This window comes from Gallinula chloropus (assembly GCF_964237585.1).
Source record: "Gallinula chloropus genome assembly, chromosome: 2".
Lineage (NCBI taxonomy): Eukaryota > Metazoa > Chordata > Aves > Gruiformes > Rallidae > Gallinula > Gallinula chloropus.
This window is the reverse complement of record NC_140086.1, coordinates 47,478,614-47,503,168: the sequence shown is the minus strand read 5'-3', so window position 1 is coordinate 47,503,168 and position 24,555 is coordinate 47,478,614. Positions and strand designations below refer to the sequence as shown.

Below are 24,555 nucleotides of genomic sequence, written 5' to 3'. Positions count from 1 at the left end.
ATAAACTTAATCAAAAGAAAAATTTGTACAGTCAATACTTAATCTAAATATATGTATCTTTTTTATTTTAATTTCCCAAAGGCTCCTCTGCAGAACTAGTGAGTCAGAACATGGACTTTTACATGTATAGGATCTATGTCAGTGTAATAGATAGCCAAGGCCGACGCTGCTCTAGACCACATATAATACCTGTGCAAGCTTGTCGGTGTGATATTCGCAACTACTGCGTCACTGGAGCCACAGAGATAATTATCATTGGTGGCAGACGTGGACCACAGAGGGAAGGAACTGAAGAACCGTACACTGAGGACCATACAGACTGGCAGACTTACAGTGATATGTACACTGAAGGATATACTACAGTCACTGATGATACCATTGATGGAAATGGATACATTGGCAGAAGATTACCAACCACTACCACACTCAGTGGTGCTGCCATTGGCCTGATGTTTCTTGGTGGATTAATATTTGTTCGTAAGTATAAAATTAAGAAAAAAAATTCTAATAAGTTTATTTTAAAAATTCTTCTAAAATAAGGTGACTTTTCTAGTTGGTAGCTAACCTGTTGACTCCCATGAGCCACTTGTCAATGAAAAAAATTCTCTTAAAGGATAAGAATTTCTCTGTATTATATATTCTACATATTTATATACATATTTCATTCAAAAATACCTATTTCCTGCTAAAGGTTTGGGGTTTTATTTTCCTAAAGTGTTATCTAGTTCTCCAACCATGAGACAGGTACAAGTCAGAACTGGATAAGGATAAGCTCCAAGTTGAGTTTGCAAAGATGTAAAGAACAAGCTTCATTTGAACTCGAAGCCAGATTTCAGTAGTAGAACAACAATCACCTTAAATTTTGTTTTTGAAAAAGTTTGAGTTTCAGGGATAAGAATGACTCAAGTTAGACCTTACACAAGCAACTATTTTTAGACCACCACAATCATATGTGATCATCCTTTTTTCCATGGCATGGGCATCAAGCAATCGACATCTAAAATTTCCCAGTGTAGAAATACTGAGTACAAAAGCAAGAAGAGGAAATGGATTTTCCGGCTGATTTTTTGAGGAACGGGAAGATTGTTCTGTGTTTTGATCTTTGATTAGTAGGAATCAACAAACACAAAATTTCAAAGCCCAAAAAAGCTGTTTTATTTGTAGTTCCCAGGTGTTTAATATTGCAGGACATATTGTCCTTCTGCCTTTGGAAATCTAGTTGGTAGTCTGGAGTAAGTATGCTCTGAGTTGTGCAGTGAGGTAGCACTTTGTATGTTACATAGCCTGTTACCCTTTTCGGTTCACTCTCTCCACCCTCTGCACTGATACGAGGTTACTAAATTACCCATCTAGTTAAGAACCTAAAGAGAGCCAGAATTAATTGTGCAGCGCCCTTCTGAAATGAGCAGTGTTTTCAACGTCGGCATTTAAGGCATTCAGCAATTTCCAACACAGAGTTCTTAAAACAACTAAGCATGATACAGCACCGCGCTGGGAAACCTGGCTTCCTCTATGTAATCATGTGTTAAAACTGGGGTGTGGGGTTCGCCTCTATTGTTTTTTCAAATCAGGCATTATGTATATGTGACGTGGAAAATGCAGCTGGAGCCACAGTAGCCAGGTGGATATCTCTCCGCTGATTTCTCTATGCCTATTATTACTAATGTGTGCTTCTTTTCAATTACAATATCTGAAGAGAGAAATGTATGCTTATATATCAAGAATGACTATCACTGAATGCCATACATAGCAAGACTGGTTCTGTTTGTTTAATTTTCATATGTATGCAACTTACATTAATTCAGCTGAGAGACATCAAAGCCTGTTCCCAGATGTATAGGCATACATTTGGAGTATGAGCCCTAGCCCACGTCGGCTTTACTCTGCTATAACTAAAGGTACAAATTATTCTGAATTTCCAAATGCATACATTTCCAAAAGCAGCTAATGTTCTGAAAGCCAGACTTGCAGGCTGCTGACTCTGAATCATTTTAAAAGACACATCTTCAGAAGTTCTTGAGCACCTGCACTCTGGGAAAAGTATCCATTCATGTGAGGAAGAGACACCCGAAATCCCTGTTTGCACTTTCTTTTCTGTTTAGTGATTCCAATTTTGATGTCAATGAGCGACTGTTGTGGCTGTGGACCTGGTGCTGCAGCTGGAGTTGGAACTGGATTTGAACCTGTACCTGAATGCACAGAAGGGGCAATTCATCCATGGGGAATAGAAGGTGCACAGCCTGAAGACAGGGTCAGTATATCCCATGTTTCTAAAACCCGTCGTATTTACAGAAAAGACTGCCTTTGACTAGAAACACAAAAGGGATTGTAGTACTGTGTCATCTTCCAAAAGAAGCCTGGCATTGTCAACAATTGCCAAGCAGATCTGAAAGGTTGACTTTGTGTGTTTTAATCTGCATTCAGTTAGCTTAGCCCAACAGTTTGGTGTTACTATTCCCTCAGCTGAAAAGCAAAAACTAGCACACTTTTTCAGGGCTGAGTAGGACAAGGGTAACACAAGCCACCCTCACTGATCACTATTTATGTTGACAACAAAAAAAATTTAATGGAGGCTTCTTTTCTTGCCTTTTTTTTTGCTTTTTTCCATGTGGATGGTAATTATTAATTATTGTTAAATGTTTAGACTATTAATTCCTTAATATAATTCACAAAGTCTTGGTCTTCATATGAGAATTTCAAAATTACCATTCAAGGAGTCAAAATGTTGTTTTCCAGGATGTCTCACACATTCTTGCCCCAACGACAGCTGCAGGAGGTGATTTTGGTGAACCCTCTGGTAAGCAGATCTTAAAATTTTCCATGTACATTGTCATAAAGGTATCTTTCAGAACTACATGTCTTCCAATTCAAGGAGCACTCTGGTTTCACAGCTGTAACTCAACCCTTCCAGTACTACATCTGTAGATAGTCAAACAGATGCTAGTAGGACTTCCAGTTTGAACAAAAGATCTGAGGTTTGAGCCTTTCAGCTGATAAATTTCTGCAAACAACATTTATTTTGAAATATCTGCCAAGGCTTTTAAATCTCAGGCAATTTTTCTTTATCATTCCAAATAGTGAATAGACAATCTTTTCAAGACACAAGCTTTAGTAAAGATCAGTCCTGAGGCCAGAATAAGGAATTTTTCTCATTAGTGAATGGTTCAGTTCCTCTCAGTTTCCAAGCTCTGCTTCCCACAAGGAAGAATAGGACAAGTAGTCAGTTAATTGCTGGCCATTTGTGCACCAGTCTAGATAGAAAGCTGGTACAATGCACAATAAATTTATGCTTCTGTGATAAAGTTCCCCTTGGAATTCAGTGGTCATGGCAAATAAGTGAAGCTCTGCAGTGTCACTTTCTCTTTTTTCCCCATTACCCCACAGCAGGAAGGAAAGATACTGACACAGACCCATTTTCATTAGTGTCTGACAAGAAGAAGTGTCACTCTGCAAGACAACTTCTCTGATGACTACTGATTTTTCAAAAATGTTCTCATCCTTATAGTAAAATCAGAAGAGAACATTTTTGGGGCATAAACATGAATTAAGAGTCTTTATTCTCAGGGATATTCTTCTCCCATGACAATTAAAAAGTGTAAGACTTGCACATGTGATTTATTTTTATTTCCATTGTTCGGTACAATTATGATGAAAGCCCCCAGTTCAAATTCTATAAACTGAGACTAATGAGATCAAATGAAAATAAATAAATAAATTAGCCTACATTTCTTAATGTAACCATCATCAAGGCTACTCTATGCAATTCGTTGATTATATTACATGGTGATATTTAAGACCACTCATTCCTTGTTATCATATATGAAAAGGTCTGGAGAAGATAAAATCCTGTAAGTATGACTTTATGATTTATTGTAAAAGTCATTTTCATTCTGCATTATGAAAACTGGTGGTTATTATGGGCCATTGGTCTCCCGAATCCCCCTTGATGGTCTAACAACTAGAAAATTTGAAAGGAGCTACAAAGCTATTTTTTTTAGAAAAGAGTTTACGGCAAAACAATTTTCACCCCAATATGGTCATGAATATACATTTATGCATTTGCATAAATATCCATAAGCATTATCTGATTTTCTAATGCAAGTCCCATTATAGCTTTTATGTACACCAGACAGAGGAATCTCTCCAGTCAATTACAGAAGTAAATCACTGATTTTATAAAGCACACATGCGCATGCTGCCTAACCTCAAGAATAAAATCAAAGTCTGAAGAAGTCTACTAATATGTGCTCAATTTTTATTGCAGTTTCAAATTTTGGCACCTGTACACAATTCTCTGACCTAAATTTGTCTAAAATAACTTTAGAAAGACAGTGTCATTGTACTCTTTGTAAAAATACCCGGAAAATTCTATGTAAATTTTCACAGAACACAGGAAGAATAACTATTTCTGTTTTCAGACATATATACAAACACATATGGAGGAGGAGGAGTAGTAGCTTCTGGTGTTGAAGAAACTACCGGGGTTGGCTATGGCACTGGAACAGGTTACGGAACAGCTGGAGGAATTTCTGGAACAGGGGAAGCAAAAGGGTCAATTGGAGGAACAATAAAAGAGTATCGAGAAGGAGGGGTGAACATGGCCTTCCTAGACAACTACTTCTCTGAGGTAATTACCTAATCATTGCATTATACTTGTGAGCCTAATGTTGGATTATTCTCCCTAAAGATAGATCCAAAATAACTCCACTCAGATGGAAACTTCCATGATATAAGACTGGTGTGAGAGCAAATCCGACCATACTAGTAGGAAGCACTGTGACGCTAGTAGTGCTGCTATTGAGCTGCTGCCACAGTCAGATCTAGACTGTGCAATGGCCTTTTTGTAAAACTGATGGACACACTGCAGGTACGGGTAGTAAGCAATTAAGTTATTTCAGCTTCATAAGTGACCACCAGATTTATATATCTGCCATCTTTTCCAGAGTATAAATAGATAGTGTTGTGAACAATTGTTCCTGTACAATCTGTTTAATGAAGTGACCTTAACCCTTAATGAACTGTGAACACCAGTTTACCTTTTTCCTTAGTTTTATTGCCATTTCTGTTCCTTAAAGACTTGTGAATTGCAAGTGACACAAATAGGGAGTTTTGTAATTGGCAACTTATTAATTCGCCTTTACATTTGGGATTACAAAATGCTATGGAGTTTACATGATTAATGGATTAATGGGGTGTATTTTCATAATTAGGAGGAACTGTGGTGCATAATTACTGTAACTGCATATGCCACCAAATTATCAACTAATATATAAGGATTGCTGTACTTCGAAAGCTAAGCAAGATTCACCAGAGGAGAGGACAGAGCAGTCCTGCCTAGGCTGGGAACACTATGTATTAATTGTCTGCCAGACATAGGGCTTGATAGAACACTCCTCCTACTGACCATCTCAGTCTCCAAACTGTATGGCTCTCCCTCCTGGACCTCCTCTTCTGTCCTGCCCTGCTTCCTTGAAACTGACCATACACTCACCTTAAATCTCCTCTTCCCTGAATCGACCACCCCATCATTCTCAATGCCATCCCAAATCATTGATTTCCTTCTGTCCAGCTGAAAATTGATTTCTCCTCCAGGCTTATCAAGCATTCCCCATTGTGGCTAACCCTCCATCCTATCCCCTCTGTTCTTCCCTCTCTACTGGTCCTCTTGCCATCTGCTTCACTCTTCTTCCTACCGCTTCATTTGTATACTGGTGCCTAAAGAGTACATTTGTTCCCCCATTCCTTTCACTCTCTCCCTTCACCACACAGTCAGACCCACTGATGACAGACCAAATTTGAGATGTTAAGTGTTGGGAGAAACAAGAATAAAACATCAATAGTGTTTGAATAAAACTTATTTCAAGGTTACACAAATGTTGATGATTTCTCCTGTTGATGTTATGCTTTTCAAGTCAGCTGGGTCTTACTATGGTTAGGAAAACCTTACTGGGTTTTGAGTCTTCATGGTTAAAACTTGATGAAAACTCACTCTGTTGTTCTTTTCTTCTTTTATTTTCTGTTTTCGTAAACTTCAGAAAGCATTTGTGTATGCAGATGAAGATGAGGGTCGCCCAGCAAACGATTGCCTATTAATATATGATCATGAAGGAGTCGGTACTCCTGTTGGCTCTGTGGGTTGCTGCAGCTTTATTGGAGAGGATACAGATGAAACATATTTGGATACATTAGGGCCAAAATTTAAGACCCTGGCAGAGATTTGTCTGGGTAAAGAGATCGAACCTTTTCCTGATGTCAATCCACCCTGGCCATGTGTTAACATCAACTTTCCCAACCCTGAAAGTGATCTAAACCTCCCACCACCTGGAACCACCATCGTTGTCAATGGAAGCGCACCTATGCCTCCCCCAACTGGCACTACAACGATTGTTACTGAAAACACCTACACATCTGGCTCAACCATGCAGCCCCCAAGACCGATGCCGGATCCTTTGCTCCACGGCAACATGACGGTGACTGAGACCTACACCTCTGGCTCCCCTTCGATTTGCGTTGACCCTCTGCGTGCATCCAACGTTGTTGTAACAGAAAGGGTTGTTGGTCCTGCGTCTGCCTCCGATTTGCGTGGCATGCTAGATATCCCCGATCTCACAGATGGGTCCAACGTTATTGTCACGGAAAGAGTAATCGCGCCTAACTCCCGGCTCCCGACCTCTCTGAGCATTCCTGATTTGGTAGACGGGTCAAATGTGGTGGTGACAGAAAGGGTGTTCAGGCCTGCCTCCGGCATGCCAGGCAGCTTAATAAATATTCCCTCAGAGCTATCGAACGCCCACAATGTGGTGGTCACCGAGAGGGTAGTGTCAGGGGCTGGGATGACCAGCCTTGGGGGGACAAGCCTGGGGGGTGCAAATCTGGGGGGCCTGAGCAGCGCAGGTCAGATGCTCAGTGCCGACTGTCACCTTGGCCAGGCAATGGGCACAGCATCCCCCGGCACCTCCCGGAGGAGAGTGACAAAGTACAGCACCGTGCAGTACTCCAATCAGTAAGGCCTCTGCCGGTGGCCTTTCCTGCTGAAATCGCCATTTGCACCAACAATCGCTAGCTGCCACCCACCAAGAGAATCGTTATTATTTATAACTAGGAGATAGCGCTAAAATTTCAGGGATTCCTACTTGTGTGAGGATCTCTGAAGGGTGCCCCATTTCAAGGTCAAACGCAGGAGGACTCTGTCAGTGAAAGGAAAGTTTAAGTTAGCTTTAAATTTATTTCTTTCTCTCCCCCTAGCACAAGTGAACAAACAGCTAGTAATACTTTTTTAGAGATACCTGATTAGCAAAGCAGTGAGAGGGGATCCTTGTGTGCATACAGTATCAGCATGAATTAATGTCATAAAAAAGAGGGGGCTATGTTTTGTTTAAAAGCCACTATACATCTGAGTGATCTCCCACAATAAGCAAATTTGGGTTAATAGCCACTCACTGACAAGACAGAAAAAGAATGTAATTAATAATTAGTCAACTCGAGACTAAATAAGCACTTTGAAATGCATCACTTTATTTTGCATGTAATTCAAGAAGCGCTACAGAACTGCACTTTCAATCATTTCTCCCGTCACCAACAATAGTTATAAATAATAATCATATAAACATGACATATTTTCATTGCTTTCTGAAGTTCTCAGTAAAACAAACACCCTTCCACGACCTGACATGCTGTTGCTCTCATGGCACAGAGTGTGACCAGCAATTTCCCACAGCCGGCGCTGCCGTATTGACACTGTCACCCAGGAAGATGTTGGCTTCATCTTTTCTCCATTACAGCCTTTCTTAAATCTACAAGGACTTCAGTGACAACCAGGAACTCTTAGTCAGATTTTTGTGCCAAACTATGACTACCACTTAAATCTCCAATGTCAGGTTATATCAAGAGGGCTATAATACACTGTGACAGTTCTCTTTTCCAGTGCTGACAAGAAAATAACATCTTAGAAACTTTGTGACGTGGGAAGGCGATAGCAAGTATTGTTATTACTGACACTGGTAGCTGAAGTCCTTCACAAAAAGAAAAAAACACTATGGAGCAATACAAATTTGCTAAGAAGCAATGTGGAGAAATGTTATTTCATATGTCAATGTATTTTGCATTGATATTTTGAAAGTTTATTTGAATGTGTTAATTGAAAAAGTCTTTATGATTCTATAATCTTAATTAAATCTGGCTTTTATTTTCCCACAAAAGCAGCTCTACTGGACTCTGTTATTCTAACAATACCTTAACATGACTTAGAATATGATCTCAAGGAGCAAAATATGGAAAAATAGTATCTGTCTCATTTTACTTCTGTATCATATGTATAGTAACCATAGTGTATGCAACATCACTTAAGTGTAAATACAATAGAGTTATACAGAGGGACTAGCTTTTTTGCTAGACCACAAAATTATTAGTTTTCCCTCAAATTATTTTGCTTCTTCAGCTTTGATGGATAGGTTAGTGAAGTTTAAGAGTTGTCTGTGAACCTCCCACTCCATAAAATGGAAAAGAAACTTTCAGTTGTGTATCCAGATTAACTTGTCCCAGAAGAGCTAGATGACAAGTTTCAGGAAAAGGCTTTTTCAAAGAAGCTTTCTGAAATGCAACTAGATCCACTGTCAGAGACAACCTGCAGTGCCCTCTGAGTCAGCACCACTGCCATTAACACCAGTAATCCCCAGGAGTCATGACAAAATCCAGGGCTACCTCCAGAAAGGATCCCTTCCATGGCTTCAAGTTCTTTACTGAAGTAACCAAGCATGCTAAATGCTTTTGCCATAATATCTGAAGTAATGCTAATTTAACTGTACTCTTTGGCCCTGATTATCCTAATGGCCCTGATTACCACTAAAATGACAATGACTGCAGTGGAACTGGTCTTTCCTATATGTTATGTACCAACTGGAAGTCTGGTTTATCAAACCATTCTTTTTAAAAAAGGAAAATGGGTACTAATACATAAAGCTATATTCTTTTGTGTCTGGAGAATCTGTGCTGAAACTCCCTAAAATACTGACAAGCCCCCTTTCATTTTGCTAACCAACTATTTACATAAAAAAAACCCCAAATAGTCAAAATATGTAGAACTCTCTGGACATTTAGAAAGCCTATGCAGTATGGCCAAAGACCACTACAGGTATTTTTTTAATGTAAAAAAAACCCCATGAAGTCTTGTGTAAATATTTCCATAATCATCTTATGCAAACCAGAAATATTTTTCCTAATTGTGCTTCAAAGCAATAAAACTAGTTTTCAGGAGCACATGCTGAATCCTTTGTGGCCGTCTTGAACAGGAATGCTGTGTGAAGTATGAGTGTCTGAACTAACTATGGCATCTTGCGTGTCTAGAAATAGAAAGGGGAAGAATTACTAGTGAAAAAAATGTTGTTTCAAAAGACAGAGTTCGGTTGCCTACATCCAGCACCATCTTTCACCAACTATTTAAAGATCAACAGCATATTATTTAATATAATTTCTTCAAAGATTTCTAGAATTTTTGGATACTGGTTTCTCACATCAAACAGCAAGCTCAGTGCATTTCCAGTGCATTTCTGAATATTAATTTCTATTGCAGTGTAATTTTTACAAACTTTCTTAAAATTGTTTTCTTAGTAGGAAAGTGGACTTTTTAGGTTACTATAAATTGTGGAAGAAAAATGTATTGAAGATGTGAACAAATTCTTGTTCATTAAAAATTCTGTGTTAATTCTTTTTCTAGCTTTATTATTAAAAATAGTATATAGTTTAATCTTGACTAGAAGATGTTAGCTTTGTTTCTTTTCCTTCAGTTGTAATTTAGAAGCCTGCTTGCTGTCTACCTTTAATTGCATTGCTTAATAATGAAGAATGAATGGTTTTCAGGAAAGAAAGACAACTTTGAGTTGTGATATCAATCCTGATTTAAACCATTCAAGAAAAAAACTCTTATTAAAGTGTCAGCAGCGTGCAACACGGAGTCTATGGCTTTCTCTTTTCACATGGGTTTCATAGACCAGGATCCTACAACTTTACACTGGCTCGCTGAGATCTTGGCAGCATGAATCATAGACTGCCATGGAAGAAAATAGAGCCACAAGCTGAGGGTCTCAGATTCTATATCGGGAACACTGTCTGAATTTCAACTACCATTTTCAATTCTTTTTGCTCAGTCCTGATTTTGTGGTAATAAATAAGACATTTAAACTGTTTTGAGCAGCACCTACTACTTGTAATATGAAAAGAGCACACAATTTAAGCAAAAATAAGTTGACTGTTTTGCTTGAATCAATATAACTGCATCATTCAAATGCTCCTATTGAGTAACCAAATGCATCATTTTCATTCTATTTAAATACAATTAATATTATAGTGTTATTGTATTTTCATAAATTTAAAAAACTAGATATTTGTTTGTAATAATTTGTGAACAGCCCTGAAAAAAAAAAAATAAATGATCATTTGGAACATCATGTTTTAAGCAGAGTGCCTCAGGGTATTTTTTTCCTATTTATCAGTGTGAAATGTAGTTTCCTTCAAACTGCTGGTTTATGCAGGAAAATTCTAAATTTAATTTTCTTTCAGAAAAAAAAATGGAAACAAAAGGTATTGATTTAGAAAGTAGGGAATCCCCAGCTAAAACTAATTCATATGTCAAGTTGTCGAGGATGCTTTAGTTAAAGTTTTCAAGCAGAAACTTTGTCAGGTTTCACAAGAATCATAGTACAATTTCCTCAAGCCATCATTGTCTGGGTTGTTCTCTCTCTTTAGACAGCTTTTCCCGTGATACCCTTCTGCCCTGCAACTCTGAAACAGTGCTCCAGAGGAGCTCTAGATTAACGCTGGACTACAGGCCACAGAGAAGGAAGAGAGCAAAAGACCTTGAATCACAGTATTTGGGCAGCACAGGCATGGCAGGTACATCCAGTGCACACAACCTGAGCTGAACAAAGCAAAACAACTTTGGTTCTCAAAGTGAAAAAAAAAGAAAAGTATATTTTGACATTTCTGAATCAAATTTCCTTTTAATGTTCCAGGCCAGTATTCATGATAATAATGAGGCGGGGTGTGTGTGCGTGTAATTGTGGGTTTCCCAATCACCAGTCGGAAACCAGTTAATTCAGTTACAAGCTTATTTTTATTAACTTAGCAGGCAACAATAAGCAAGCAGCGCTGGGTGGCCGGAGAATCTCAGCTCTACCAATGGCGCACACAGTCCCCGTCCAAATTTAGGTTTTTATAGTTTTTAAGTTCCGGGTCCTGATTGTTTCACTGAGGCTTCCGCTTGATCTTCTGCACATGCGCCAGTTGTTGTTAGGGGGTTGTCTTCTACCTCCTGGTGGTCCACGGGATGAAGTTGCTCCTCTTCCTCACTTGTCCCTTAGTTGACCCCTCTCCCATATTTGGTCATCTTTATCAGCAAGCTCATTTATTGGCCACTTGATTTCTATAGTTTCTACTTCTAAGTTACCTATGATTTTAATTCTATGCTTCATTAACAGTTTACAATATACCTTCCATAATCATTCTTACAAAATCACGATGTTATAAACTGTTTCAAGGTTCATGTGGTTTACTGAACAAAAGGCTCATCCATCACAATCCCCCCTTTTTCTTTTTAACCACCATTTTGTTCAGTAAACCGTTGTAATTCTCGGTGGCTTAATATAAGGGTTTCAGCTTTTTCATCATCGTTTAGAGGTTCATATTTAGCTCGTACCAGCATAAGATGTACTGCTTCTAACCTATTTTTAACAATTTGCATTAATTTATTAAAAAAACAAGGGCCAAACGTTAAGCCTAATATTATTAGGATTACTGGTCCAGCTATTGTAGACAAAGTAGTCAACCAAGGGGAATAGTTAAACCATGATCCATACCAGCCTTGTTGAGATTATCTTTCTTGTCGTCTCTTTTCCAACCCCTCCCTAAGTTTGGCCATGGAATCTCTAACAATGCCGTTATGATCTGCATAAATGCAGCATTCTTCTCCTAAGGCTACACAAAGTCCCCCTTGTTGTAAAAACCTCAAATAGTGATCTTGGGGATTTTTCTAAGGCATTTATCGATTTTTCGATCCGTTCCAAGCCCTTATCTACAGCCAATTGTAAGGACTGAAATCTTTGATTTTGTTGTACCAATGATGTGATTCCAGTACCTGCCCCAGCAGCTCCAACAGTTAACAAGGTAGCAATTGTTAATGCAGTGAATGGCTCCCTTTTATGTAGCCGCTGAGAAATATAGGTGTTCTGATATTCATATACAAAATTCCCAGGGTGATATAAAACCCTTGGTATAATGGTTGCCTGGATACAGTATTCAGATAATTCGTTAAACAGGCTAAGAGAAATGCAGGGGGTAACTCCAGTATTTGAACAGATCCACTTTGTATTCTTTTATGGAATTAGCCACATAGCATCTGTTCCTGGAGAGGTTGTTATGTTTTCACACAGACCTTTCCTGTTTTCCGGCACTGTCCCTATGCACATTCCTTTTCCTGTTACATACTGTATCATTAATCCTTGAGTGGTATCGTTCCATAAACATTGGGGAGGATTTGTGCTATTTGACTTTTTGCTCTTGGTGTTTACACCAGTTGCTTCATAAAAAGGTTGTCTGATATCAAAACACAACCAACAAGTTTTTGTAATGTTAGGGGTAGTATCGTTCAAAACATGATATACTTCTGTTAAAAGGTTCCAGAGAGGGTTGGGATTCTTTCTATTTCGCCCATCCAAATCATTGATATCTGAATTAAAGTTACTATTGGATGGGAGGCTATTATTCAAAGGGATACTCAGATCCCCTGATATTACTGAGTTTGGTCCAATTGATTGTGGAGGATCTGGTTTTGCTTTTTGTTTCTGAATCTGTATCAAAACTCCTTGGTCTGCACCGGGTAACCAAAGCCTGGCTCCCCATGTTCGTCCTGATGTCCAGCTAGGGTCCAATGGTTTTAATATTGTTAGTTTTAAACTTCTACAATCGCCTCCTAATCCTACCACGGATCCATCAAATGCATATTGGGGAGGATTACATTTAGTTGGCAGCCAACTGATTGTCAGATACTCATCAGGCTTTGGGATTTTCCACCCTCCAGTCATTAGAGTCTCACATCCCCAATAAGCACAATAATGATAACCAGGGGAATATCCTCTTCTGGGATTAGAGCTGGGACACCAGTAAGTTGCTGTTCTCCCACGAGCACATCCAGGAAGCACCAGATCAAATAGATCACAATGTGTTATGTAAAAAACTGGTGCTCCAGAGGTAACATTAACTTTAAGGACCTTTGAATTCTCCCACCTGACAAGGTTCCAATTAAAGGGTTGATGTAAATTTCCTTGACATGGTCTAATTAATTGCTCCCAGATACATACAATAATTAAAATAATTGGCCAGGACAGGTGGTGGTGTTCTGATTCCCTACAAGGTTTCTCTTGATCCCATTTATTACCCTCTAGCCCCCCTTTTTCTTTTTTCTGGGTAGGTGTGTTCCTGAGACAGTGTTCAGCCGGGGTTAGCATTGGGGCAGCTCCTCCGAGGCTTGCGCATTACTCTAATCTCGGGGTTCCATCCTCCACAGTCCTCCTCGCCCGTCGGCTCGGTTGCTTCGAGTCACGGGGTGTTCCATCTTCTTGGCAGCAGGGGTATTTTTCAGAGGGCTCTGAGATTTTTCTCTTAGCGCACCTTCGTTTGAATTTTTCCCAGTTATTCATTTTTACTTCTGGGGAGCTACACCATAGTCCACTTAGGTCTCTCTGGCAACACACCTGGACAATAGTTATTGAAAGAGGAACGGGCTCATTTGGGTGGAAACAATAATATTCTGGTCTATTTCCGAACTTATATATATTCCACCACTGTGGTGACCATTTTTCAATTTCCCTTTAAGCCGTTTTATACTCAAATATTTCTTGTGTCAAATTCAATTTTAGTGTGTAATAATTCCCATAAATTCCCCTAGTGGGGGTTCCTTCATAACAGTGACACCACCACCGTCCTTGGCAGATTTTACAAATAAAACACACAAAAGGATAACAATTACAACATTTGACTCCACACTTAACTCTAAAGTTTTTACACACTTATAGTTGCAAGTTTCTCCTTCATCACTTATCTGTACAAGAACATCAGTGTTTAAGATCTCTTTAGGGTCATTCTGAGACTTACAGGGGAACTGGTAACCTTCCAGGGTGGTTCCTGGGACGTTCAGTCCTAATGGCTGTATCTGTTGCAAGTAAGACAAGGAAAGGTCCCTCCCATTGAGGCATTAAAGAAGTTTCTTTCCAAGTCTTTATCACGACTTTGTCACCCGGTTGTATCTTGTGTATTTCCATAGCCAAGGGGGGGGCGTTGTGCCAATAGCCCTTTTCTTATTAGTTCCTTTCTTCTTGCCATTAGCTGTGTTATATAAGTTTCTACTAGGGATGTGGTTTACTGAACAAAAGGCTCATCCATCACAGGGGGGAGACCTCTAAATATATATATAGTGTATATATATATATATATTACATACAGACTTTTTTCCAACTCATTCATTAAAGATTTGATTCAAGCCAGTCAAAATCTAGGTAAAATAAATAGTAATTTTGTACCTGCAGGCTTTGATCTTACAGTGATCCAGTACCAAAGATCTGGGTAAGGTCTTGTCCACATGCGTATCATTGCAGAATCAGGTTGTCAGGGAGGTGAATCAACTTGTGACGCCAGACCAGGACTCAAGTGACAAAGATCTCCCCAGGACTGCTGATACAGTAAGTTTAATTTTTCTGGATTTTCAATAACTTTCCTTTGAAAAGAGTAATGGCAGCTTAATCTCTTTCCCTTAGAAGTTCAGTTATAAATTCATCGATGTTTGTAAGATGTTTATGTGTTAAGGTGTTTTGGTAAAAAGTCTAAATATGCTGCCAACAATGTGCCTGTAGCATGCATAAAGAGAATGCTTTTTGAGTCTCTGCTGCTGAATGTCTACTAAAATGAATGACATTTCACTGTAAAGTCCACTTTACATATAAACTCTATTTGACATGCAAAATTTATTATAAAGTAGGAAAATAATGCTTTTCTTGTGCCGTAACTTGTACGTAACTCTGATGTTTATGTCCTTGATTTCCTTAGTTAATATATATTACTGACTAAAAATGGCCATGGTAAGCTGTAGGTGCACCGTCAACAGGCTTAGAGAAATTCATGTGTCTATAAATACAAACTAAACAGCCTTATCTGAGTGAGCACCAGGGGGCTGACACAAACAATGACCAGGCACACACATGCTTTCTGAACGGCATCTCCCATTGCCATTGTCAGAGACAGAACGAATAGAAATAAACCCACTGTCCTTGTCTTATCAGTTACAGTCCACTGTCATGTGGGAGGAGGAGGAGGAGAGGGGGGAGGAGAGGGGCGTGCTTTCAATTTAATTACACCCCAGTTCACAGTCTAATCCAAAAATTCAGCAGGAGCATTGCCAGTCATTGCAACTAGCTTGCTTGGTCAGGTCTGAAAAGTTGCTTAGTCTCAGATCTAGGTGATTGCCTCGGATTTGCCCTTTTTATAGAGGAATCACCTGAAAGCATGTGAAACAGGCAAGCCTTAAGGGAAAGCTGTCAGTCTTAACAATGATGCTACCCGATATGGTTTGCACTTTCTCACATTCACAGCTGTGTAACCATTAGGAAAACAATTGAAAGCAGCCCTTGGGTGCCATCAAAATCTGGACATATTTTGATTCAACAGAATACCAGTGGTGTGAAGGTGGTGAGATCCCCATCCTGTAACCATCCCACAGAAATGTGCATGTCCACAGCCCGCTCTGACAGAAGTCTCACCAGAGACCATTCTTACTTTGTTCTACCACCGTTTGTGATTACAGACAGAGTAACTGTGTAGGTTTTTTTAATCAATAAAATTTTACAGTTCAAAAAGAAAATCTTCTTAGGGTAGGTGTGTGAAAACTAGTTTGGCATCATCTTTAACATTTCATTTCTCTAAGTCTATGTAGAAAGGCCACATTTTTAACACCTGCATAAGCCTGCTGTGGAATACAAAAGACAGGTCCAGTGAGTGGCAAACTTGCAGCACTTTACAGTACTTCATATGTGTGCATTTCAGTGTAAGACACCACAAACTGTGCCATACCACACATCATAAATATCACAGACAAATCTGTCAGCAAAAGTTCCACTGGCTTCATTAGTTACACCATGAATTAAGAGCTTGCAGGACAAAGTTCCTGTATGTAATAACATATCTGAATACAACACACCCTGATTTCCCTTACACTGAGGCACCAAGAAATGTTACCTATGTCAAGAGATCTTTCTCCTCCACAAAGCAAAGTACTGCTGATTTTTTTAACTTTATGTTCAACTGAGCCCTCTGTCGAAATCAGCTGTGACTAGATTGTCTCACTTGGTATTTTAAGCTTCTGAAACTATAGCATGTTACTTCCTCCTTTATCCTTAAAAATAATTTCCTTGATTAAATTCAGCTAAGATTAAAATATTTTCCCTTGAGACAGGCCTTTGAGATTAATATTTGATGACAGGCCTGAGACTTCTTCACAGCATCAATTCTTCCCTCTTCTGTCATCAGTAAGTACTTTTTTGTCATCAGTAAGTACAAGGTCAACCACGTGAAACCTCTACAGTAGGAACATAAAGAAGCCAAAACTGAATCTCAGATTCGCAGTAAAGCCCACAAGCAGCATTTAATTATTACTGGAAAGTTCAACTGATGGTTTAAAACTTCTTTTTTGCAGTTTCTCCTTGTCTATAAATGCAGAGAGCACATAAGCCCTTTTTAATAGACCTTTTAAATATCATGGAATCATTGAATGGTTTAGCTTGGAAAGGCCCTTCAAAGATTATCTAGTCCAACTTGCCGGGCTTCTGATTCATCCTGCCTTACTGAATTTCTTGGACTCTGTGAGGACCAGTATTTCTTTTTACCTGCCAATTGAGTGGTTTATATTTAAAAACGTTCCTTCTGAACGCCCTTCTCAGTTCATAAAGCAAAGACTCAGACAATTTAAGAATATGTATATAGACTGTATCATGGTGGTTTATTTTCTACTTTTCCAGTTAATTTGGAATTATTTATATTAATATATTACTATATATTAATAATTATTATTAACTGCTCATCATATGTGCTTGACCCAACATGCATTCTCATTTATCCTTTTTTCCTGTAAACACAACTAATGGAACTTTATCCCAAAAATCAAACATTTCTTTTGACAGTTTAGCTATGCAAAGTACCCTGGTGAACAGAGCAACCCAGCTAACTTCACAAGAATGATTAATATAAAAACCATGAGAGGTTTCCACAGTCGGATGGAATTGTGGTGACTCTCTAAGTAAGAATATGAGTACATGTACTGAAAACATGTCCTAACACATCAGCCAGCTCTAGCACTTACGGATATGACAGACATGAACTCTCAAAGAAGCTAGCCAATACTTGTAAAGAGTATGTTTTGCAACATGGTACTTTCTGGTGAAATGACTAGGGTGAAGTTTTAGGTAGCATTCAGATGTGTATGTTGCACAGCAATGTAGCTTCCAAATGGCCTTTTAAGAAGTAAAGGCACTTTTAATAGGGCCTGTAGCAATAGGACAAGGGATAATGGTTTTAAACTAAAAGAAGGTAGGTTTAGACTAGATATAAGGAAGACATTTTTTTCAGTGAGGGTGGTGAGACACTGGCACAGGTTGCCCAGAGAGGTGGTAGATGTCCCATCTCTGGAAGCATTCAAAGCCAGGTTGGATAGGACCTTGGGCAACCTGATCTAGTTGAAGATGTCCCTGACCATGGCAGAGCATTCAACTAGATGGCCATTAACGGTCCCTTCCAACTCAAACTATTGAACAATTCTATGACTCTGAAAATTTGAAGGAAACACATCCAGTCCAGCGATGCCCAGTTGAGTACTTGTCCCTGCATTTCCAAATGAAAGTCACCCTGAACCCCACCAACCTGAGGGTTCACTGTTCTAGTTTCCAGCCTACACTACAGATCATGTTCTGTGCCTGTGTTGCTCTTCACTTTTAAAATTGAGACCTCTTTATTTTGCAAAGTCAACCCTTTCTATGGTTATCTGCTGACTTATCATATAGGTATGCACAATAATTTTAAGTATGCTAGTGCATATACCTAAACTGTGGCAGAAAAAATCCACAGAATAATACCCTTTTTCTCCTGAGACAGGCAATGCTGTGTTCTTATATCTATAGTCCCTGGAAACTTACACTGTACTGCGCCGTTGCAGTTGATACCGGACTTGACAAATTACAATAAGAACATCAGAGATTACTTACATAGCCCAAGCTGCAGCTTTTCAAAATAATCTTCCTGTTGAATACAGTTCAGTTGTCTAGCATTGATGAAAATTCATGGACCAAAAAAGGCTAGTATTTCTACTTATGCAAAACACAAGTATAAATCAGAGGAGGAGTGGCTGGAGAGAAGGCATGTCTTGTGAGCAGCAGCTAAGGACTGGACCTATCTAGGAAGAGGAGAGTGAGGGGCAACCTCATTGCTCTCTACAGCTTCCTGAGGAGGGGAAGTGGAGAGGGAGACACTGAGCTCTTCTCCTTGGGATCCAGTGACAAGACACATGAGAGTGGTTCAAAGCTGCATCTGGGGAGGTTCAGGCTCGACATCAGGAAGCATTTTTTTACAGTGAGGGTGGTCAAATACTAGAAAAAGCTTCCTAGAAAAGCAGTCTATGGCCCCAGCTTGTCAGTGTTTAAGAGGCATTTGGACAATGCCCTTCATAACATGCTGTATATTTTTCTCAAGTGTGCTGCTTTTGGCTGGGATAGAGTTGCTTTTCTCCAGAGCAGATGGTACAGGGCTGTGTTTTGGATTTGTGCTGACAACAGCACTGATAACACAGGGATGTTTTCATTCCTGTTGAGCAGCACTGACACTGAGCCAAGACTTTCTCTGTCCCCCACCCCACCAGTGAGCAGGCTGTGAGTGCACAAGGAGTTGGGAGAGGACACAGCAGGGACATCTGACCCCAACTGACCAAACGATATTCCATACCATATAATGTCATGGTCAGCATATAAAACTGAGGAAGATGGAAGGGGGAACATTTGGAGTGATGGCGTTTGTCTTCCCAAGTAACCATTATGCATGATGGAGCCCTGCTGTCCTGGGGATGGCTGAGCACCTGCCAGCCCATAGGACATGGGGAATAAATTCCTTATCTTGGTTGCTTGTGTGTACAGCTTTTGCTTCACCTGTCTTTATCTCAACCTATGAGTTTTCTCACCTCAACTCTTCCGATTCTCTCCCCCATCCCACTGCGGGGTTGGGGGGAGGTGAGCAAGCAGCTCTGTGGGGCTTGGCTGCCCACTGGAGCGAAACCATCGTCCCTGGAGTGTCAGGCTGTTGTAGGTCCCTTCAAACTGAACTAGTCTATTCTGTTCTGTTCTGTTCTAGCAGCTGCAGAGCAATCTTTTTGCATCTACCTGAACACTGCCATGTAAGTTTTCCCTGAAAGACAGTCATGCTACCCTGAAAAAAAACCACCCCAGTCTACAGACAGAGCGGCCTTGGTTGCTATACAGAGGAGAACAACAAAAGAGTTGCTCTGCCACTCCCTGTTCTGTACACATGAAAGGCGGCTTTCCTGGCTGTCAGACAGTAACAAAACGCCTGTGTTCAGGGCAAAGATCTGGTCTGGCTTTTTTACAGCTCCGCCAATCCCACAGCCGCCGGCGGCTCAGCAGGCCTGCGCGCTGCTGCACCTGGCACCTGGGAAGTTAAACAACCCGGAAAAGAAAAACCAGGCCGGCAGCAAACAGGAGAGTGGAAATAGAGGAAAGAGCTGAAGAGAGAAAAATCGGGGGAGAGCAGCTGAGAGAGAGAGAAGGTAAAGCAAAGGAAAGGAGGAGAGTTATTCCTGGTGTTTATGAGGGACTCAAGAGCTTGAACTTGTTTTAGGAGTGTGACAGGAGGCACAGAGACTCAAAACCACAGTTAACACATGCAGGAAAAGCAATTACTCCATTCTGAGAGTGCAAACTATTTACTTAAGGTATCAAACTCTGTCACTGATGTACCTCTCTCCTCAGTCCATTCATTTTCCCCTCCAACAGCACCTAATGCAACCGCTCCAGACCCAAGAGCTGTCTAGGAGTTAGGAGCCCTCTCTGTGATGTGCATATTTTTTCTCAGTATATTTGTTATCCATTATGTATCTTGAATACTAAATGCAATTTTGATTTATTTATGCACATCCTCCATACACTGCTTTTCCCAAAAAAAAGAGTGGCAGCTGGGACCACAGTGTGGGAAAGAATCTTTAAACAATGCAGAAAAGATTAATGACTTAATTTCAAATAATGTTAAATATTTGCATAATAGATTCATATGAAGCATTAATGAATTTCAACATTTGTTTACTAAGAATATACACTACATTTTCCACCTTAACACCACTTGCTAAATACCACACCTGTCTGATAGGATTGCATTGCTTGTCTAAAAGAAGAAACTGTACTTTTCTAGGGCAAAATAAGCCCATATGTCTGATCTAACGCATGTCCTTGTCCTCCACCCCAGGGAACCCAGCAGCTGCCTGGCATGTTACTCAGCATGAGGAGGGAGTGGCGGGCAGAGCTGGGGGCAAGGCAAAGTTTCAGGGAGTCACCAAGAGCCAGCTACCGTCCCTGACACAGAGTAATCGTAATCGGTACAGTCATAATTACCTACAGTGCTTGTGCTGCCAACTATTATCCCCGAAAGCAAACCCTCACCCGAGAAAAGTTGTTGTAGGAGGTAGTTCATGTGCTACTAAAAGCTTGTCAAGATAATTGAGACATCTATTGTACTTTGAGAGCAACCCCTCTGACATGCCTACGTCACACCTTGGAAAGACCCAGAGATGGGCTCAGCTGATGTTATGGTTTGAAAAGCAAAGATGAACTTCTGCTTTGTTTTGTGGTGCCACTGAACTCCGAACTGCTGCTGCCTCGAGAGGGAAAACAAAGATCCATGAATCCTCCCATGCAAAGTGATTGTGTGTGTGGGGAGAACTGCAGCTTGGCTGCCAGAGCAGGAGTGCTTAGCAGCTGACAGGTTCAAGTGGCGGCAGAAGGAAATTGGACTTCAGTGGTCGGTGACACAGCTACTAGCTGTGTTAGGAACAAATTGTACCTGTTTGACATTCAGGAAAGTTATTTATGTAAAATATGATTAATAGAAGTTTTCTATATGAGGGAACTGAAGAACCTCCACAATATTTTAATTATACTTGCGTTGATTAATTAAACAAGTTTAAAAAAAACCCAAACTTTTTTACAATGACTGAGGATCTTGAAGTATGTGCAGGACATGTAGCTGACCCACATGAAAGTTCTAAGCAACATAAAAACAGACATCGAAGTTCTGGCAAAATGATTTGCAGAACAGCTTCTGTTGTTCTGTGGCTACTGAGCTCTGCAGAGAAGAGATGATTCTACTCATTCCTCCCATAAGCACACAGGTGACATCAAAGGGAAACCAGTGATAAGGATTTTTCAAAAGAAATTAACTTTTTATTCTGTCATATATGCATTAAATAACAATAGCAAATTGCTGTAAATATCTATGTTTCCTGACACTTCATTAACAACATGTTAGATTGGCAACCAAAAACTTTTTCAGAATTCTAGGGAGCAAACTTCCACATTAAGGAGAAAATCACAAATCAAGGTTCTTCTCTCGCAGCCTTTTTATGTAAATAAAGCTTTCCAGCTATTCTCAAACCATCAGGCTAGGAAAAGTAATACTCAGCTAGAATCAGGACATACTTATAAATCCCCCAATTAAAATTAGTGCAATGTGAAGTCTCTCCGACACATGCTCTGTCTCATTTATCTCAAACAGAAATAGCTACCAGGATTTCACACTTAACTTTTTACTAACATTAGCAGCAGTAGGTACATTGGCCATTGTACCTATACTGAACAACATCCCTTCCCTTGAAATCCTGTCAAAGATCCTCAAAGGATCTTGGAGTATACGCAAACATAGACATTTGTGTTCAGTTACACAGTGATCAGTCCAGCGCAATGACAGAACTGAGAAAGAATATGGAAACCCTTAATAATGTGCTTTTCATGTATATTGATTTCTTTGTTTCTGCCTTTTGTTTTGTTAATTAAGAAAATTATGTTAATGCAAGGGTATCAGCAAACTCCGTGAACGGTGATGTTCTAAGTAAATAATACAAATAGATATACATAACTTCAGAATAAATGGTGAGGTAAAACTGTTTCCCTTTTGATCCCCATGTAAATTATGACTGTTGCGACCGGTGTCACACACAACGTGAAATTTTTTTATCATACACAGTTACAACAGCAGTAAGGGGACTTAATGTAATTGGAAAGATTCCCATAAATAAGGCTGGTTCCCTCACGGAGCCCGAACAGGATCACACACAGCATCGTAACCAGCAGCTTCAGAAACGACTGACAACCACTGAGTGTGATCTTAGACTACTGCGGTGAGTGGCTCAAAGCAGAGTGGATGTATGGGAAGTACACGGTAATTGTTTCGCCATCACGGAGAATCAGTTACGCCTTCATAAGCATCAATTAATTAGGTGCATCCAAGAAAGATGCCTGCCAGATAGGAATAGGAAGGACATGGCTCAGAGCGCATGAAACAGAAGATTACAGAGAATTTTACTCTCTCAGGAGACACTATTCCCCCTATCAATTGCCCATTAATTTCTCGTTTGGTGTCACAGTAGCTTTCCATGCCTCCTGCAGCTCCAGGTGGCTTTTCCTGGCCAGGGGAAGCAGCGGTGGCGGGGGATTAAAATCCAACTTTGAAAGCGCTCGGGAAATGCCAACCGCCCGACCGACGGGCTGAGCCTCCGGAGCCGCCGCGGCCTTTACCAGCCTCAGCCGGCTCCCGCAGGCGGAGCTCGGCGGGGCGGCGGACGGGGCTCCTCGCCGCGGGCCGTATCCCTCGAGGGCGTGGAGGGGCGGGCTGGGCCGGGCGCCACCGTCTTCCCTCCCGGCGCGGCGCAGCACCGGTCCCCGCCCGGCACACTCCACCCACCCGCGGCTACTTGTGCGCTCCCCGACTGGCCGCCCCCATTTCCTCTCCCGGCCGGCCTGTGGAGGTGACCCTATCCCGGGTAGAGCACGGAGGAGACGGCGGCCATGTCGAGGGGCCCCGCCGCGGCAGTGCGGCTGCTGGCGCTGCTGGTGAGTCTGGCCCACGACGGGGCGCGCCTGGCCACCGGGGTCCGACGGTACCGGGGCGGGGGGGAAAGGCGCTGCTTGGCCGCGGGCGGGCGCGGAGTGTTGCGGGGCTTGTGCGGGACGGAGGCGCGGGTGCCAACGGCTGCTGTGGCTGGGAACGGGTCCTCTCCCTTTCTTTGGACAGCAGGTAACAGCAATGGCTGTTTGCTGTCTGAAAGCAGGTAAAGGCAGAAAAGCCCTGTAAAAAACCGTATCTTGAACGGCGGGGAGGGCGAGAGGAGCAGGAACGCAGGGAAGAGTTCGTATTACTGCCAAATTCATGTTCAACATATTATCTGTATTAATAAATTGCATTACCTTTTTGAAGGAATAGTGACAGGAGGGAAAATGGATCATAAAGTATGAATTAATGGAAGTCTTTATTGCCCTAGGGAAATTATACCGGGCGCTTAACAATCCAAGACTCTTGAGGCTTTCTTCTTCCTCCTCACTCTTTTTTAGCCATCAGCCTTTAGATCTTCCATCCTATGAAATACATTTTCTGGCTAAAAAGCAAGGAGGATTCCATAACAAAAAGACCAAAACACCTGGTTTGCGTGATTTTTGATGCTTTCTAGCTGTTTCTAATCTTTACGAGATGCTTTCCTTCATGCCTGGAACGTTGCCCTTTAGCTCTTCACCTTTCCAGGCTGGCAAAATGCCTGCGGAAGTCGGGCCACCACTTACTCAGACTAAGGAGAGGGTGGAGGCCAGGCTGTTCCGGGGAGCTGCTGTGGAGCTGAGCAGAGTTCAGTAAGGGCTTGTTCATGGTCATTCTGGAAGGTGCTGTGATTCGGGACCTTGTTCCCTGAGCCTGAGATCCCGCAAAGTCAGTTTTGGTAGTGGGAGACCTGTTGCCTGAAAATTTTAAGGTAGACTTGTGGTTGGCCAAAAGTCAGTGATCAATAGGTGACCCTGTTCTTTGTTACAGTTTGGTTGGAAAATGTGTTATCCTCATTTTGCACAAAAGAACATGCAGCATGCTACTTGGGCAGAAGTTTTCACTGATTCTTTCTGTAGTACTTGAAGCCACACCATCCTCTGTTTTGGTGGCTTGCACTGGCTCAGGATGCTGTTGGTTTTGCCTGAAGTAAAGAGGAAGTATTATAGAATATTAGAGCAAATAAAGCTACCTTAGTTGGTTGATAGCCAGAGAGAGAGAGAGAGGGAGGTACTGCTGGGTTTTGACTTTTTTTTTCCTTCACACCCCCCCGCCTAAACTTTAAAAAATTTTGAAAAATGAAACCAGCCTAAAATTTAGTATCTTCTCAAAGCATCTTCCACATTAGAAGCATCAATAACTGTAAGTTCTTCCACTCCCTGTTTT

The 24,555-nt window shown here is 40.9% G+C and overlaps 1 protein-coding gene across 1 annotated transcript in view; it reads left to right on the top strand.

Moving 5' to 3' along the window:
* The window catches only part of LOC311189027 (uncharacterized protein), a gene marked incomplete at both ends in the record, with an annotated part of 60,968 nt that overhangs the window by 15,336 nt on the left and 21,077 nt on the right, over positions 1–24,555 (top strand). Inside the window, 8 exons of the mRNA XM_084260611.1 lie at positions 82–477; positions 2,103–2,251; positions 2,737–2,797; positions 4,443–4,627; positions 6,036–7,003; positions 13,556–13,619; positions 14,643–14,726; positions 23,127–23,192. Of these exons, the coding sequence (XP_084116737.1) occupies positions 82–477; positions 2,103–2,251; positions 2,737–2,797; positions 4,443–4,627; positions 6,036–7,003; positions 13,556–13,619; positions 14,643–14,726; positions 23,127–23,192 (1,973 nt within the window). The remainder of the gene's footprint in view (positions 1–81; positions 478–2,102; positions 2,252–2,736; positions 2,798–4,442; positions 4,628–6,035; positions 7,004–13,555; positions 13,620–14,642; positions 14,727–23,126; positions 23,193–24,555) is intronic.